At 43.6% G+C, this 17,619-nt stretch overlaps 1 protein-coding gene across 3 annotated transcripts in view; it reads right to left on the minus strand.

Annotated features, from left to right (window-relative positions):
- DCP1A (decapping mRNA 1A) overlaps positions 1-17,387 on the minus strand; it is a 36,144-nt gene extending 18,757 nt beyond the window's left edge. Inside the window, exons 1-3 of one of the 3 annotated variants that reach the window (XM_075547524.1) lie at positions 17,075-17,387; positions 12,897-12,937; positions 10,474-10,601 (exon numbers count right to left, since the gene is read on the minus strand). In XM_075547524.1, the coding sequence (XP_075403639.1) occupies positions 10,474-10,601; positions 12,897-12,937; positions 17,075-17,209 (304 nt within the window). In that variant the 5' untranslated portion in view covers positions 17,210-17,387. Of the gene's footprint in view, positions 1-10,473; positions 10,602-12,896; positions 12,938-17,074 lie in introns of those variants that run through there. The other 2 variants (XM_075547525.1, XM_075547523.1) reach the window with 2 other exon arrangements.
- Between the last annotated feature and the right edge of the window lie 232 nt (positions 17,388-17,619).

Here is a 17,619-nt window from a genome sequence, read left to right on the forward strand (position 1 = left end):
AGGAGCCAACCGCCTCAGCGTGCTCCCAAGGAAGGCCTGCTGCCTGGTGCGTTTGAATTGCCGACCTGACAGCAAACCCATGCTCCCCAACAGCACTCTCCGGGCTCCTGTAAAGATGCCGATAACAACAGAAAACTAACTATGCCCCTGGATTTTCAAATGGAGGCCCTTCCACTGAAAAGTATGGAGAACAATGGCTTAGTGACAGCGATTAAAGAGTTGAACCCTATTTAAATAGATCGAGCCAATTCCAAATTCCTGTGGGGACTGAGACCCTCAAGACTTCTAAGATGCTGCCTGCTAGACACTTGGACACGCTGTCTGTCTTACTTCTGCATTATTTAGATCTGACCTCTGCAAGGATGTGAAGAGTCTGAAATTTTTTGAGAATGGTGCCAAAGCAGAAAAGGACATTTGATAAAAAGCATTTTTTGCGTGTGATGGTAGTTAAAAAGGTTCTCTATACCAGAAATCAAAAGCAAGACTATAGGCTTTACATACAACCAAGCACATTCTCTCTAGACACAGGGTTACACTGAAATAAAACAATAATATAGGACTACAGGAGTACCATGCCCTAGCAGATGAAAAAGAAAACGCCTCTGCCTTGTCCGATGGTAATTTTCTATAATACAAGAGTGGGCAAGGGCTAGGGACGGGGGTGAAACACACACGCACACACACATGCGCGAGGATGACAACAGATTTTGGCAAGTGGCACTTAGCAGCCAAGGAACTACTGTGTATTTTTAAGATGAGAGTTCCTGTTCTCTAGGCTTCCAAAAACCTGGTGAGGGACCTAGGGGACAGTCAGGTCAGTGAAATATAAGAACTATGCCCTCTCCTTTCCAACTGCTATCCTTACAGGTTTTCCTTCCAATTTACTGAGGGGTCATCTAAGCTGGGGTTGTAAGTGAAATTCCCCAGGAGCCTGGGAGGCCTCTGGGCAGGACGGGAGTAGTAGGTGATGGTGGTCTGCTCTACTCACAGTCTCAGCTGGCAGGAAAGCAGGGCTGTGCTGCCACACGGGCTGTTCTGTCATGAGAAAAAGGCGAGACATCCAGATTTGTGCGTGTGTCAAACAGTCTGATTTCTAGACGCTGGGAGCAAATGCTCGTCCTGTGTCTCCCTTAGCGGAAAGAGCCAAGTGAGGCCCAGCAGTGACTTCACACAGGCCCGGCTCTGCCGCCGGCGCGGCTTCAGTCCTCCGTGGACCAGTGGTTACTCTGCGCGTCAATTCTCTCTGCACGGAGCCTCACTGAACAAGTACCTACTAATTAAAAACAGATTTCTGACACTTAGCTCAAGTAAAGGTTGCTTTTCTTGTGAGTTCTGAATAGGAAAAATAGTTTCAAGTATTAAATACTTGATACGCTAATTATCAGAAAGCGCTGACTGGTGCATGGCTCAATTTTCAAAGCCTTTACGGCTAGGTTGAGACCACACACTAACAGCACCACCTTGGGCCGGCAGGACAGGTAAAATTATTAGTGAAGCACAATGAAAATAATCCATTCATTTAAAAACCCTGAATTGTTCAAGGATTTACAATATTTCTAAAGAGGGGCTTGGTAAAAGGGCTCTACTAAAATGTTAAGCAGCAGCATCCGAGAAGATCGAAAGCAATGCTTATTTTGAAACCTCCACCCCAACAGCCACTAGGTCCGCCTTAGAGTCCAAGTCGCCGTGTTTCGTGGTGTCCTCACCCCCGTGCAGTACAAACAGCAACGCACTTCCCTTATCTGGGTCCAGGAGGCCCGATGATGCAGTTACCACAGACCTCTTCTCGCTCACTGATTACACAATCATACCAACCACATCGGGGCTGGAGCTGAGTGAGGGTGAAGGGCTGTCTGCTTTTCTCTAGGCGAAGGAAGAAACACTCGCTGAAATCAAAGCTCAGAGAAGGAACTGTGGATCTTTTCTTATTGTTTCTAAACTCCTCTTTCAGTCTGGAGATCAAACTTGGAGTTTTTGACTTGACCAATCAAAAACAACTTGCACTGTGCTTTAAATCTGAAGATTCCTGACCTGTGCTGTGTTAGGCAGGCCAACAGCTACCTACCATCTTTACTGCCCTTGAAATAAGAAAGGACAAGCATTAAAAACAAGAACAAGACAAAGCACCCTACACACCCCACAATACTTCTTCTAATATTTCCACCTGACAGCTGCATTTTCAACACCATGGAAATGAATCTCCCTACTTTTTCCAGTGATCTAACTTTAATTAAAAATATTTTATACCAAGAGACTGATGCTCGGTATAAAGGAAAAGTTGTAAGTGAAGTGGAAATGAAGAGGCACTTCTCGCAAGCTTTTGGAGGTAAGTTCTGCAAACTATTAAATAGCAGTCCGGTGTTTAATTTCCATTGTACTTGTTGCTATGGTGGCTGTCTTCCTATACAACACGCTGCACCAACAGCTGCAGCACACCAACATCTTCAGGACACTGGAGACTAGATTTCACACACACACTCAGAAGTGGCATTGTTTACAAACATAAAAGTAAAATAAAATCAGGGTATCTGAGGGGCTTCCAAAAATTGGTGAAAGAGGAAGTCCAAGATAACGTACATTGCAGGATTCTAAAAGCGCTTCTTAATGAAAGAAAACATTTTAGAGCATGAAGTCTTTCTGGTAAAGAGCAAAAGAAAGTTAACGCTACACATGTGATGTTGTCACAGCCTTTCTATCAATGTTTAAAATTGTGTAGGTATACTGCAGACTGCTAGCTGTAAGGATGAGAGGAAAAGAAACGCTTTTTCTTTCTCAACCGGGTGTGGACTTTTTTTCTCAAATGATTAGAACCTAACCTTATAGAATATTCTTGGGGCATTCCTTCATTAAATGTCACACTGGTGGAGGAACGGTGAGTAACAGAAACATGATCTGCTCCCAGGAGAAGAATGACAGGAAAGTGAGTTTCTTGTGCTCAGGGCAGGTATGTGGAGACTCTGCAGCCAGTTCTCTAGACAGAGAGCTGGACGGACGGCCTAGCAGTTTGCCCGCAGCGCTGACTTTATGTGAGGGGGAAGGATATTAAAGACCATCGATGCAATCGTTTCCCTCTTTATAAATCCAATTAGTCTTATTAATTCATGAAGTTTGGTTACTCTATATCTGGAAAATGGTTATCATATAAACTTACAAACAAAAGGTCATTCAGTAACTTGTTTTTAAATTTACGTGATCTACCCGTCTTACATATACATATAGTTCCCAATATTTCCTACTGGGCCTCTTCTTGCTCTGAATGTTACAGATGAAAAGTTGTTATCAGCGCTATTGTATTATTTTCTCTTCTTTAGATCTAATTTTTATTTTCCTTCAACTTCATTTAACCAAAACCCAAACTTATCATTTCTCCGAACTTCTTGGACTGAATGCTCAAATCATTATTTTCTTGCGTAAGCATTTAGGACTATAGACATCACCCTAATACACTGTTAGCAGAATCCTACAGTTTTGATAAAAGTTTTCATTATTTCATTCTAAATAGTTTCTATTATAACTTGCTCTTTGGTCCATGAGTTATTTAGAAAAAATGTTTTCAAAATGTTAAATTTAATGGTTATATTTATTATGTTTCTGATACCTAGTTTAATTATATTATAACCAAAGAACATAGTCTTACTGTATATATTTGGTATATGGACAGATATGCTTTGTGACCCAAATGTGTTAATTTCTATAAAAGTTCAAATAGGTATTAAAAAAAAGGGTAAATTCTCAAATTCTTGGGAAGCAAGGATCATTATGTCCATCAGATCAAGCTTGCTGTTGGTCTACATAATCTGCAGCCTTACTAAATTGTGTGTTATCTGCCAATTACTGAAGAGACTTGTTACATGGTGACTTTTATCCCTAAGGATGCTTTTTATGCCTTAACATCCACTATTCATAGTGAATGTAGCCATAGGGGGCCCATGAAATCTATAGAAAACTGAAGAAGGAGTTAATGGAATTCCCCACAACCTTTATGAAGCCCCTTGACTCTGTACCTTTACTTTCAACCTCCCAGATTCCAGAGCTTCCTAGTAACAGCACACAGACTAATTTTGTGATTGTTACCTAACATTTGATCCTCAGTTAAATGGCAAGTTGGTTTTCCAGAACATTCATTTTAATTAAGCTTTTATTTTTGTCCTTTTATTTTGGGCTTTCCATTTCCTGTATTTATTTCCACTTTATTTGGGCTTTCTATTTCCTATATGTTCTCTTTACACCTCCTGGCCCTTATCCCTTTCCTGGTTTACACTGGTTTGTAAATGAAAATATTTTATTTGGAAAAAAAAAATATATTTACAGCTGTTACCCTAACCCCCCTGAACACACACAACCTGATTCTAGTAGAAAGTAAACCAACTTATCTGTCCTCCAAATCCTGCAATGTTTTAGGTTTGTACAGCTTCAGTACTTTAATTTCACATTGTTTTTAATAAACTCGCTCCCATTATGTTGATTCGGTCTCGTGGTGAACCTATAGGGCAGAACAGGGTTTCTCGGAAAGGCTGGGAGCTGAAACCACTCGCCTTTGGGAAACAACCAAGCACACAGGGCAAATTAGGGAGTTTATGGCTTTACACTCAGTGCTTAGTCTACTTTACCTGTTTGTTCATTTTTGACATTCCATATCTTATTTCTCCCATTGTGAACTACATCTTTTAAAACTGCACTGTTAAATTTCAATTAATTTAGATGAAATGAATTAAAACCAGCGAAATTAATCTGAAAATTCAGATGTACTAGCCAATTTCAAGGGCTAAAGAGCCACACATTACTAGTGGCTACTCTATGGACAGAGCTGCTTTGAAAAGGTCTGCTGGAAGTAACCATTTTGTTTTTATTTGAAAAATGCCTTTACATTGCTCTTTTAAAGCACTGAATTGTTGGTTGATAGCTTCCTTTCAATTCTCTGAAAATAACAATCTTGCTTTCAACCTTACTAGCTTCAACTGAAAAACATGCTGTCAAATAATTGGTGTTCTTATATTAAGTAATTAAAGTTGATTTTCTTGTTTCTTTGCTTTTAATACTTCACCAGGAGGTATACATGTGCACCTACTATTTCTATCTATTATGCGTAGCCACATTCTACTCCTTACATCTGAGATTTATACCTTTCATGGATTCTGGAAAATTCTCAGCCATCTTCAAATACCATCTCTCTCCAGATTTTAATCTTTTAAAATTCTTATCTGTCCTATGTTAGACTTTCCATTTCTATCACCTGTCACATTTTCTCTTTTATTCTCTGGATAATTTCCTCAGGTTTCTTTTCCAATGCATCAATTATCCTTTGTTTCTAGTTGTTGAATTCAGGTAAAAAGTTTATTTTAATAATGAAAACTTTCATTTCTATCATTCTTTCTCTTTTTTCCCAAGTGTACCTGTCAGTTTTCTTCATGGTATTTTTATTCTTAGGTTTTGGATACTTTCTTTTTGTCTTACAATCTATATCTGGACTTTCTATCACATTTGAAGTCTTTATCTGATCATTTCCCTAGGATTACTGGATAAGAGTGTGGTGTCTGTCCTGCCAGAGGGGTGTGCCTTTGCTTCTTTTGTTGGTTCCAGAGTACTCACCAGGTGTCCTAGAGTATCCCTGGCCTGGGTGAACACTGCCCCACAAGAGTGGTGGGATCTTGAATTCCCAATGTGTGAGGAGTCACACTCTCCCTGTCTCCCAGAGCCAAGGCTCAGATAGGTATGCCTGTTTGCCCTCTCCTTAGAGAGGCCTGGTGGTGTCGTACTTACACATTGGGCTATGATCCTTCAGGTCAGCAGTTCTAAACCACTAACAGCTCTGTGGGAGAAAGACGGGGCTTTCTACTCCTGTGAAGAGTTAGTCTTGGAAACCACAGGGCAGTTCTGCCTCATCCTACAGGGTCACTCTGAGTTGGCATTGACTTGATTGGCAGGGAGTCTGGTTTTGGTTAGATAGAACGCAACTATCTTCATACTGAACTGACCTGTAGTTCATCAGGGGACCTGGCTATTGCTGTTGGCATGTCTTAGCTTCATGCAGCTCCAAGGTTTTGTTTCCCGATCCCAGTGTGCTTCCTAATGCCTTCCTGATATCATGGAGAGCTCCCATCCTCAAAAGTCTCCTAAAAGCCGGCAGCCAGCAGCTGCTCAGGTGCTCCCACTTCAGTTCACATGGTTTATTTAGTCCACGAAGGGTCCCTTCCTCCCTTTTAGCATCCACCATACACTCACTGCCACTGAGCTGATTTCAACTGGACTACATGTCGGGCTGCTTACTGGTTAGGTTTGAGACCATCAGCTGCTCCCCTGGGAGGAGAGATGCGACCTCTCCTTGTGTAAAGTCTGTAGAGACAGTAACTGGATTAATGGTTCCCCAGGGGTCTTGCAAGGAGAGGGTGGGGGAAATGAATGAGCACAAGAAAAAGGTTCTAAAAAGGATTGTGGCGAAGACTGCACAACTCTTCCTGATGAGATAGGACTACTGAATTGTATGCTGTATGATAAGTGAATTACATGTGCCCCACAAAAAACCAGGCAGTTCTACACCGTCTGATAGTCGCTATGAGTATTTTCATATAGCATTTCAAAATACTTGCAGTGGAACAAGTTTCCCATTGGATAGAAGCAGAAAAATATTTTAGTTTATGTGCCTGTCATAGTATTCTGAGAAATTTAGCAATCCCAAAGAACTTATTAGTCAGGTAGTTAGTTACCAAAATAAATTTCATATTTACAAATAAAAACATAATATCAGTAAACAGGTAGCAGGGCATATGTTTGAAAAACAAAAAACCTTTTTTCTCTTTAAAGCAAACCCAACAAATAAAAACCATCACCAGTGTTTCTGAGGGTGAAGTATCTACATAGTAAAAGTCATGCGACTTGAGTCCAAGAGAAAGAGAGCAAGAGAGATAGCAGCTAGACTCGCTCGCTACCACTGAGTCAACGCTGGCTCAGAGCAACCCGCTGTGGTTTTCCGACACTGGCCATGCCTCCTGGGGGCTGCCGTCACAACACACAAGGTGCACAGAACGTGGGTGCTGAAGGTCCTTAGACCTAGACTCCAATTCTGCCGGGCACTTACAACTTGTTTACCTTCTCAGAGCCTAAAGTTTCCTCATCAATAAATTAGGAATCAGAAGCAAGGTACCGTACCGGGAGGATAACTGCTACTCAGTTAGACGGAAGCTACTGCCTCTCCCAGTCCTCACTGCACGGACAGACATAGGCCAAAACAAACAAACAAACATTCTCACTAGCCTTGAGTCACTGCGGACTCACAGCAGCTCCCCAGGACAGGGAAGAACTGCCGAGCCCGTGGTCCTCGAGGAGAGCGGAGAAGCTGGTGGGGTGGCACTGGTGACTTCACTGTGCCACCAAGGATCCTCTGTGGACTTAGACTGCTTCCAAAGTGGTCACTAAACCTAAGTATTGGGTTATTTTAGACATTTTTCTGTAACATTTTACCCTTTTTTTGGGGGGTGGGTATGTAGTAGCAGAGGACATTTTGTATCTATAAAAAATTTTTTTAAAGACTCAAGCAAATTATTCTTTATTTTCTATTAGATTGGTGTTACAGACTGATTTAAGTGACGAGATGCTGGACCCAAAGGTGTAGTCACATGAGTTAAAAAGGTCAGGTGTCCTGGTGGTATTTTCCACAAGAGACTGTCAGAGAACAGCCACAGAATCAGGTATAATTACCTGTATGCACATGCAGACACGAATTAACTTTTTATTCCAAGAATAAATCCCTGAACAGCTCCATAGAGCTTGCTGAACAGACTTTAAGACCAGGTAGTGCAAACCTGCACGAGAGATGCGGGCCACACCTTCCCTCCATACTACCTGCCACCACTGCCCTGGGTGCGGCTGCTCTTAAAACACAGCTCCAGGCCTCCCCTAGTCCGTTCAGACAGACTCAGGCCACCTGCACTCTGGAAGTAGGCTGGGGTGCTTGAAAACCCCCAATAGCAATACTAGTCACTGTATGGCCCTAACGAGAGGATTCAGGCCTCCATTAGCAAGAGGCATAGGGTAGCCTGGTGAATCGAGTTTCCTGTTCATGAAGAAAAAGCTGTTCCTCCCTCTGCACTGTCTTCCCTGTCCTTCTGCTGCTGCAGCCATGCAGGTTGAGCTGCGCAGTTTCCGTGGGCACGAGATTTACCCCAGACTAGGGAGACCCTACGCCAGGACTGATGGAAAGGTTTTCCAGTTTCTTAATGTAAAATGTGAATCGGTATTCCTTTCCAAGAAGAACCTTCGGCAGATAAACTGGACTGTTCTCTACAGAAGCACAAAAAGGGGCAATTGGAAGAAATTCTAAAGAAAATAACCCGCCATGCAGTCAAATTTCAGAGGGCCATCACGGCTGCCAAGGAAGCATCCAAGGCAAAGCAAGCTTCTAAAAAGAGCAATGGCTGCTACTAAGGCTCCCACTGAGGCAGCACCTCAGCAAAGGATTGTGGAGCCGGTGAACGTTTCTGCTCCCCGGGTTGGTGGAAAACGCTAAGTTGGCAGATGAGATTTTCAAATAAAGATGCAACTATTAAAAGAAGCGGTGTTTCAACTCTGTTGGAAATTTCAGCTAAAATGGACCAGTTTACGTCTTTTGCCCCGAGGTATTCTAGTGAACATAAAAAACACTCCCATGATTAAGCCTGACGTCATTACAAGTTAATCTCATCTGTAACGCCACGGTGCAAGTAACACTATTATGTCCCAACCCAAGATACACTCTAGGTATCTGCTACATTTTTCACAAAATGAAACCCAGCGCTGGTATTTTTTCTTTGTTTTTAAAAATGCGCCTTCATTTCTTCCATGATTAGACTACAGGCACGGAAATGCTTGCAACTAACGGCAGCTCTGGTCAAACCAGATGAATGTTCTGTGTGCACTGCTGCACTTCCAACTTCACAGGGGCCTTACTGTGAAATGAACACAACAATGACTTGCTGCAGACTTATGCCACAAGCCTCCGATAATTTCCTGCTCGAGTCATTTCAACCATCAGATTTTCCCTAGGGGTTATGGTTAGATTAGGCTTGCAGGCTGTGAAGAAAAAACACAGCCAATTTTGCTCAGAAAGAAGTCTGTGTTCCTCTACCGAAGTTCCTCTTCAATGGAGTGCTCAGCAGAAAAACAACAGCCCCTGACGTTAATCGGTTAGCCTGAGTTTCAAAAATCCAGCTGACCTCACAGGCTTTAAACACCAACTCTTAGATGGCAAGAAAGCATAAGGCTGGTATAAAAGTAATAACGTTTCTACTTGCCAAGCTCAAAACAAAATAAAAGAACAACCAAAACCCCACACGTCTAAGATTGTCCACACAATAAAAAATGTCAGGTACTTTTATCAGGACAAATAGTTTAGAGAGAGAGAGAAACTTCGCTAACTACGTCAAAAGTGATGTACGGAGAAGCATTCAGGGCTTCAGGCTTTGAAACAGCTTGTTGTTCGTTCCTCAAGGAGTTGAGAGCAATGTCACACTTAAAACATCTCCCCCGCCCCCTCCAAGTGTGATTCCAATGGAATTAGAAGAGACATTTCTCCAGCTAGTTCTTAGAAAGTAGTTACAGCACACACTCTGCCATAAGCAGCTCTCATGTAGCTGTGGTCAAGGTCAAGAGAAGTACTCGGCCTTTCTCCCCTCACACTCAGACCTTTCAGACCCACACTCAAGCAGGAACCACCGGCACATCCTTGTACTGCGCTTTCCTGAAATTGCCATGGGAGCTGACAGCACCCGCTAATTCCCAGAGTCTAAAAAATGCCTGTGCAGACCTGGAGTAGCAACAGAAGGGCCACCACCCCAATTATGCAGTTGAGAAGCTGTCGCTCGCTTCGGAGTCCTGGCAGACTGAACTTTCTGCTCACTTGCACAGGTCTCTTCTGAATCATTAGGGCCCAGCAGCTCCTGGCACAGCGCTGGTGCCCAGCAGGTGTTCAACTTGAAAAAGACACACTGTTCAAGGCAAAGCTATCACTTTGTATTCAGAAAGCCAACGCCTGTCTCCACTCTGCGTCTTCCAAAGAAAGTTCAGGTGCTCAGAGGCCGGGGCAGCCAACAATTCAATGTCACAACAAAAATGGGAGACAAATGGGGTGCTATCAAGTGGAACAATGTAGTTGACTAAAATGACAGGTTACTTTATTTTTAAGGACATGGTTTTTTTTTTACATTTTATTAGGGGCTCATACAACTCTTATCACAATCCATACATATACATATACATACATCAATTGTATAAAGCACATCCGTACATTCTTTGCCCTAATCATTTTCTTTTTTTTTTAAGGACATGTTTTTATATACAAAAGGGATTGTTTTCAATTTCACAAGACCAGTCTTAGATTCCTAATCATAAAGCATATAAATTGTATTCACCATAATCTGAAACCCTCAATGAAGTGATAAAACAAAAGCCCCCCGTTTCAGATGTATACATACCAAGCACAAACAAAACAATTATACTCACAGCTTGCATTTCTATATAGAAGAAACGGTTCATGGAGCTGAAATTCCAAATCTTTATTGACCGGTTCAACTAGATTGTGCATACTCAGTCGATTCACAATGGTGAAACCATGGTAAGGTGAAGCTGACCTTAGATTTAATAGAATTAAAAAAAAAACACAAAGGTAATCTGTAGTCACTGTTTACTCAATCTGCAGAAATATTATTTACTACTTTAATTTTACTTACTGTTTAAAACATGTATTGGTTGAACTACGTAATATTACAAGCACTTCAAAACTGAAATGAAAGGCAAGTCAGATCAAGCCCGTTTGGTCCAGAACCCTCTAAGGACTCAATCCTCTGTTGTAAATGCCAAGTCCTTGATAAGGCCACCAGGCTCTGCCTCTTTCTGACCTCAGCTCCCTTGTCCCTTCTCCTGCCCCTGCTTCAGCCACGGGCTCCCTGCCACACTCCTAACCTCGAGGACTGAGTGGGCCATGTTGTGTTTGCCCCCCTCTAGCAAACCTTTGTTAAAATAGTCTGTGCAATGAACTTACTATTCTTCTGACTTTTTTCTGACGCTTTCTAAACCACTTCTTCCTTTCTATATTGCCCTTTCTCCCCATGCTGGAGAGTTTCGCTATAAAAATGATCGCCATCATTACAATAATTATTTTCCTCACACCAAAGGGGTCTTTAAATAGTCCTCCAGTTAGAGGGATAATGCCTTGAATCCTACAATAACAACATTCCTGCTTTCCCACCCCAGTACACAATCCTTAAGACCCGTCCCCTATGTACTGGTCAAGTACACGGGCCATAACAGAGCAAGAAACAAACTCAGCACGACTAACCCTGGTGGCTAAAGTCACACAAAAACATGACAAGAATTCAGCTTTGGGTTTTTTTTAACTCCAAAATCAGACTGCTTCTATTCTAAGTGGTTCCTGCAAAGTGATTCTGAAATCCGGGTTTATTGTGATCCAATAGAAACTCCTCACTCAGTGCCTTAATCGAGTGGACTCAGACTCATAGCAAGCCTGTCCTGCTGGGCAAGGTAGAACAGTCCCTTTGCGACTTCTGAAATCTTTACGGAACAGACAGCTTCATCTCCCCTACAGAGCAACTACCACCAAGTACAAGCCTTTGGCCTTGCAGCTCCATGCACAGCACCTACCCCACTCTGGGCAAGTGAAATGCTTTTGTGTTTACCAGAGGTTTCTTTTGTCGCCTTTTGATCTTGGGGGCTTGCAAGAATCTTGTGGAATCAAGCCACCTACTACACCAAACCTCACGTTTTAAGCACTGTAGATGCACTAGACTTAAAGTCAGGAAAGCACTTTCCAAATATTGCAGATACTCAGGTGCTAACAAAAGCTGATGTTTTTAGTGATTCATACTGAATATGGAGTAATGAAGATTAAAGGGCTTTAAGGAAAAAAAAGAACAAAAGACGAATAATAGGAAACAAAGTGTTGGAAAACTTGGCCTATTAATATTGAAGCACTTCTTTATGAGGAGGCTTCAAAAAGTTCATGTAAACAAGCCATTAGCTTTTATTTCCATGATTACACAAGCCTTTTGCAGTCCCTCATATAGGTGGTTAGGTGTTTTGGCTGCTAACCAAAAGGCTAGCAAGAAAGATGTGGCAGTCTGCTTCTGTAGATTGAGTCTCAGAAACCCTAAGGAGTGAGTTCTACTGTACCCGACACATTTGCTGTGAGCCAGAATTGACTTGATGGCAGTGGACTTTGTACTGGTTTATAATACAAAGAATGAAAAAGATCAGCATACTTAAAATGATGCAGGCTTTCTAAAGAACTCTGATACACTAAAATGACTCAGAGCCTTGGTAGTCCTCCCAGGTAGCTGTTGAAGTGCTAACTGCAAGGTCATTGTTTTAAACCTAATAATGCAGTCTGCTCCCATAAAGAATCACAGCCTTTGAAAGCCAATGTCACCCAGTCACGGAGTCAGAACTGACTTGATGGCAGTGCGGTTTTATTTATTTAGATTTTAAAGGCACAGTATGCAATCCAGAATTTGGGCTGGTAGTGGTAAAGGGATCAGACTCAGAGTTACAGACTGTTATTTAGTAACCTGTGACTTAGTAACTCTAGAAATGAGAACCTGATAACTGTTTTGCAAGAGCTAGTCTATGCATTAGATTTTTCTCAACTTATTTTGCCCTTAAACTATCAGGGAAGGGAGGAGACATCTATTTGGACTCCATCATTACTAGAAAACGCTTTCTATTCTGAGAGGGTTCTGCCAGGCTCTAAATAAGGTCTGGCTCCGGGAGGATCTGAGAAGGGATATGATCAGGAGCTCGGAAAGGGACAAGCAGGAGTGTCCCCTCCTGCTCAAGAGGTCAACCAATTTAAACCACAGTGTTCGCCATGAGATTTAAAAAATACGCAATTAATTTTTTTAAAAGCTTACCTCCGATATACAAATAAGGTCCCTTCTATATCAGTCTTCTCCTGCAAAATAGACAATGAATCAATTAGCATTTTTCCAATCATTCATACCCAACTAATGCTAAAGGAGAAGGTCTCATATCTACAGTCAACTTCCGAGTTTTAAAACTGATCACTGTGAACTAGCCAAGGAAGTCTTCCCCTCCACCAACTGCTATTAGCAGTATCTTATATCCCCTTTCATTGTATGTAAGCATATTTGATGTTTAATCTAGCAACATTTCTGTATCTACATGTTTCTCTTAGCTAAAAGACTGGAAAACATGCCTAAAGGCTAACAAACAGTTCTTGAACTACAAGCTTTTCTTTCCTCTAGTGTTTTGTTTTGCTTTTTTGTCACTGCCTTGTTTTGTGTTTTCTTTTGTTGCTTGGTTTTGCTCTGTCTTGTTTTTGTGCATGTTACTATCTCCACAGGTCTGTCTAAATAAGATAATCTGGAGGAGAAAACAATGGAACTGACAGTTGGTGGGGGGGGGGGGTGGTGGGAGTGGGGGAGATGGGGGGAAAAGTAGTGGTGGTAACAGACCCAGGGACAAGGGAACAACAAATGATCCAAATCGGTGGTGAGGAGACCTGGCAGGGCGTGACCAAGGGTAATGTAACCCAGAGGAATTACTGTAACCCAAATGAAGGCTGAGCATGATAGTGGGACAAGAGAAAAGTAATAGGAAATACTGGAAATAGCTAGGAGGTAAAGGGCATTTATAGAGGTCTAAATACAGGCATGTGCATAGTAAATATATTTATGTATGAGGATGTGGAAATAGATCTATGTGCATATATGAATATGTTTAGTATTAAGGCAGCAGATGGACATTGGGCCTCCACTCAAGTACTCCCTCAATGCAAGAATACTTGGTTCTATTAAACTGGTATTCCATGATGCTCACATTCCCAACACAATCGTTGAAGACTAAGTGTGGTAAAGAAAATGTGGTAAAGAAAGCTGATGGTGCACGGCTATCAAAAGATATAGCGTCTATGGTCTTAAAGTGGCCATAGCTCAGAAGCAACAAAGCCCACATAGAAGCACACCAGACTGTGTAATCACGAGGTGTCGAAGGGATCAGGTATCAGGCATCACCAGAACAAGAAATCATATCATTGTGAATGAAGGTGAGTGCGGGGTAGAGACCCAAAGCCCATCTGTAGGCAATTATACATCCCCTTAAGGAACGGTTGGAAGGGTTGTGGGGAGGAGATGAGCCAGTCAGGGAGCAGGGTAGCAATGATGAAACATACGACTTTCCTTTAGTACCTAAATGTCCCCTCCCCACTATCATGATCCCAATTCTACCTTACAAATCTGGCTCCACCAGAGGATGTACACTGGTACAGATAAGAACTGGAAACACAGGGAATCCAGGGCAGATGAACCCTTTAAGATCAGTGGTGAGAGTGGTGACACTGGGAGGATGGAAGGAAGGTGGGATAGAAAGGGGGAGCCCATTACAAGGATCTACATATAACCTCCTTCCTGGGGGACAAACAACAGAAAAATTGGTGAATTGAGATGTTGGACAGTGTAAGATTTGGCAAAATAATAATTTATAAATTAGCAAGGGTTCATGAGGGAGGGGGTAGCAGGGAGGGAGAGGAAAATGAGGAGGTGATGCCAGGGGCTCAAGTGGAGAACAAATGTTTTGAGAATGATAAGGGCAACGAATGTACAAATGTGGTTTATACAATTGATGTATGTATGGGTTGTAATAAGAATTGTATGAGCCCCTAATAAAATGTTAAAAAAAAAAGTTAGTCTCAGAACCACACTGGGAAGTTCTAGCTTGTCCTACAGGGTCACTATGAGTTAGCATCATCAACTTGGGCGGGGGGGGGGGGTGAGTTATGCTTGATATAGATTTTAAAGAGCAGAGGATTTTTTTGTTAATTAACAATTGTGTCAACCACAGCTGGCTATTTTTAGAACTTTGTTGAAGAAAATATGGACACTACTAATAACAAGAAACTGCTCAGTTACTTTCAAGTAGATTCCAACTCATGGAGATCCTCATGGAGATCCATGGGTGTAGGGTTTTCAGTGGCTGTGGCTTTTTATAAGTACTTCCTTCCCAAGTGCCTCTGGATGAATGCACACTGTCCGCCTTTCAGTTAGCAGCTCAGGGCAGACCCACATGCGCTAGCCACGGACCCCCGAGGATAACCATACTCTGTCTTATTTTATGATACCCTAGAAACCAAACCCACACAGTAGATAGTTCCCTCCTGCAGCAGAACAGCTGATGGGCTCACACTGCCGACCTGCACTGACAGGAAGTTCCACCAAACAGTGCACATCTCGAATAAGAAGCTACAATTCATTATCATCTTCATTTGTTGTGACAAAAGAGCATTTAGGTTTTAAACAGTCATACCATTTGAAAGACAAGCCAATATTTCAACTCAAATAACCATATTAGTCTACAATTCAACAAACTCTAGAAAAAGATAAATGTTAATCATATGAAGTTGATTTTGTTGGAATAATTTTTTAAAGTATCATATTGATTCCCCCCACTAGTAGTACTGCTCCACTATTCCTGCAGCCACCGTTGGCCCCTGGCCTGGTGTTAGCTGCTGATACTGAGCCTCTCCCACGGATAGAGTCCATTTGATTTCCGTGTCGTCCACCTGGGGAAGTCCACGTATGTGAGCATCTCTCGTGTTGCTGAAGAAAGGTATTTGCTATGAACAAGTCATTGGGTTTGCAAAATTCTATCCTGGGATCTCCAGCTTCATTTCTACTGCCAAGCCCGTATTGTCTTTTCAATTATGTTCCTTCCTCTTGGTTTTCAACTTTTGCATTACAATCACCAATAACTATCAACACATCCTGATTGCGTGTCAGATCAATTTCTGATGCAAGCCCTCAGTAGAATTCTTCAATCTCTTCAGCACTAGCTTTCTTTTCTTTTGGGTGGTTGGTGTGTAAAGTTGGATGAGATGAGTTGTACTGATTGGATTTCCTTGAAGGCAGATAGATATAATCCAATCACAGAAAGCATTGCACTACATGACGGATTCAGCAAGATCCTTTCTGACAGTGAATGTCACACCATTCCTCCTGAGTGTAGTAATCCAGGCACATTTAGTCAGGATTAAAAACGGCCAATACCGGTCCACTTCACTAATGCCTAGGATATCAATCTTCATGTGTTTCATCTCATTTTCGACTACTTCCAATTTTCCTAAATTCATACTTCGCACATTCCAAGTTCCATCATTAGAAATTTTTTGTGGCTCTTTCTCTTGACCTTGAGTCTGGCCCCACCAGCAAATGAAGATCCTGAAGGCTCTACTCTCACAGGCTTTACCTGACTCACTTCAACAAGGTCAACTCCCCTCCAAGAAATCAGCTCCTCTTCAGTCACAACTCAGGTGCCCTTGGACCTGAGGGGCCCATTCTCTAGGTGTAAAACTTGCAACTGACAGTTCATTAGGAAGGGTCCATTGCAGTAAAATGAAACTGATATTTAATTTTCAAGCAGGGGATAACAAACAAGAGTTAACACACTAAGAATCCCTCCCGTGCACACACACACACACACACACACACACAAGCCCAAATGTACTGAGTCAGATGGGAGAACTCAGAGGTGACATCACCAGCAGCATCACAGTTGGAACAAAACCACATTTACGGGGTCTCTTTTCCAAAGAATCCAGATGACATGGGATCCCACGATCTTTTCTCAAATTCCACAAATGGTCCCATCAAGCGGCACAACCCTTTCCAAAAATTGTCACTAATTGGATTTCAAGTTTTAAATTCAAATGACCTTTGCGCAAGAGGCTCTCACGTCCGTGTTCGGGGAGTTTCTAATCGATACAATGTAACTTATCTAACAACTCTTAAAGCCTCAGACACCAACCTGACGCCACCGGCCTCCCGTTCCCTAGCGCCCTGGCGAAGGCAGACCGCCCGCGTCCTCGGAGCTGACCCCGGCGACCCTGTCCGCTTTCCACACCCCTTCTCCGGCTTCCGCTCAGGGTGTCGGGGGCCCCCTTCTCCCACTCCTCCCCACCGCGAAGGCTCCCGATGGCTCCAGGCCGCTCGCCCAGCTCCCTTCCCCGCAACCCGATCCCCTCACCCGCCTCAGCCCGGCCGCCCGAGCGAGCGGCCCCACGGCGGGCTGCACTCACCCACTGGTTGGCCTTCGGGCAGAAGGTGTACAGCGCGACCTGGCCCGTGAGGTCCGCGATGCTGGTGATGTACGGGTCGTGTTGCTTCAGGGCCGCTAGGCTCATCTCCTGGCCGGCTCTGCTGAGCGACTCCATCTTGGATCCTGGAGCCGAGCCCCTCGGTGGGGGCGGAGCCGCGGGCCGGAAAGAGTAGCGGAGCCGAGTTCCTCCGAGTGACAGTCGGCTGCGTCCGTTTCCGCCGCTCCGCTCGGCTTTACGGAGCGGCGGGGCGGGGCCGCACGCTTCCTGCCCCGCGGCGCCCGCCCCGGCGTCCGGCACCCGGCTCTGGGCCGTCACGCCGCGGGGCGGGGCTGAGGGGCACGGGCTGAGGGGCGCGTGGCCCCGCGGACACGAACGTCGGGCGGGCGGCCGCGGACCGAGGCGGCCTGCTTCCGGCCCGCGCGTGGGCGGAAGTGCCGGGGCTGGCGGGCCGTCGGGAAAGCGCAGGACCGAGGGGCCGCGCGCGAAAACGACGCGCATCCCAAAGCGCTTAGGGACCCACTTAG

The sequence above is a fragment of the Tenrec ecaudatus genome, chromosome 4 (genome assembly GCF_050624435.1).
Source record: "Tenrec ecaudatus isolate mTenEca1 chromosome 4, mTenEca1.hap1, whole genome shotgun sequence".
Classification (NCBI taxonomy): domain Eukaryota; kingdom Metazoa; phylum Chordata; class Mammalia; order Afrosoricida; family Tenrecidae; genus Tenrec; species Tenrec ecaudatus.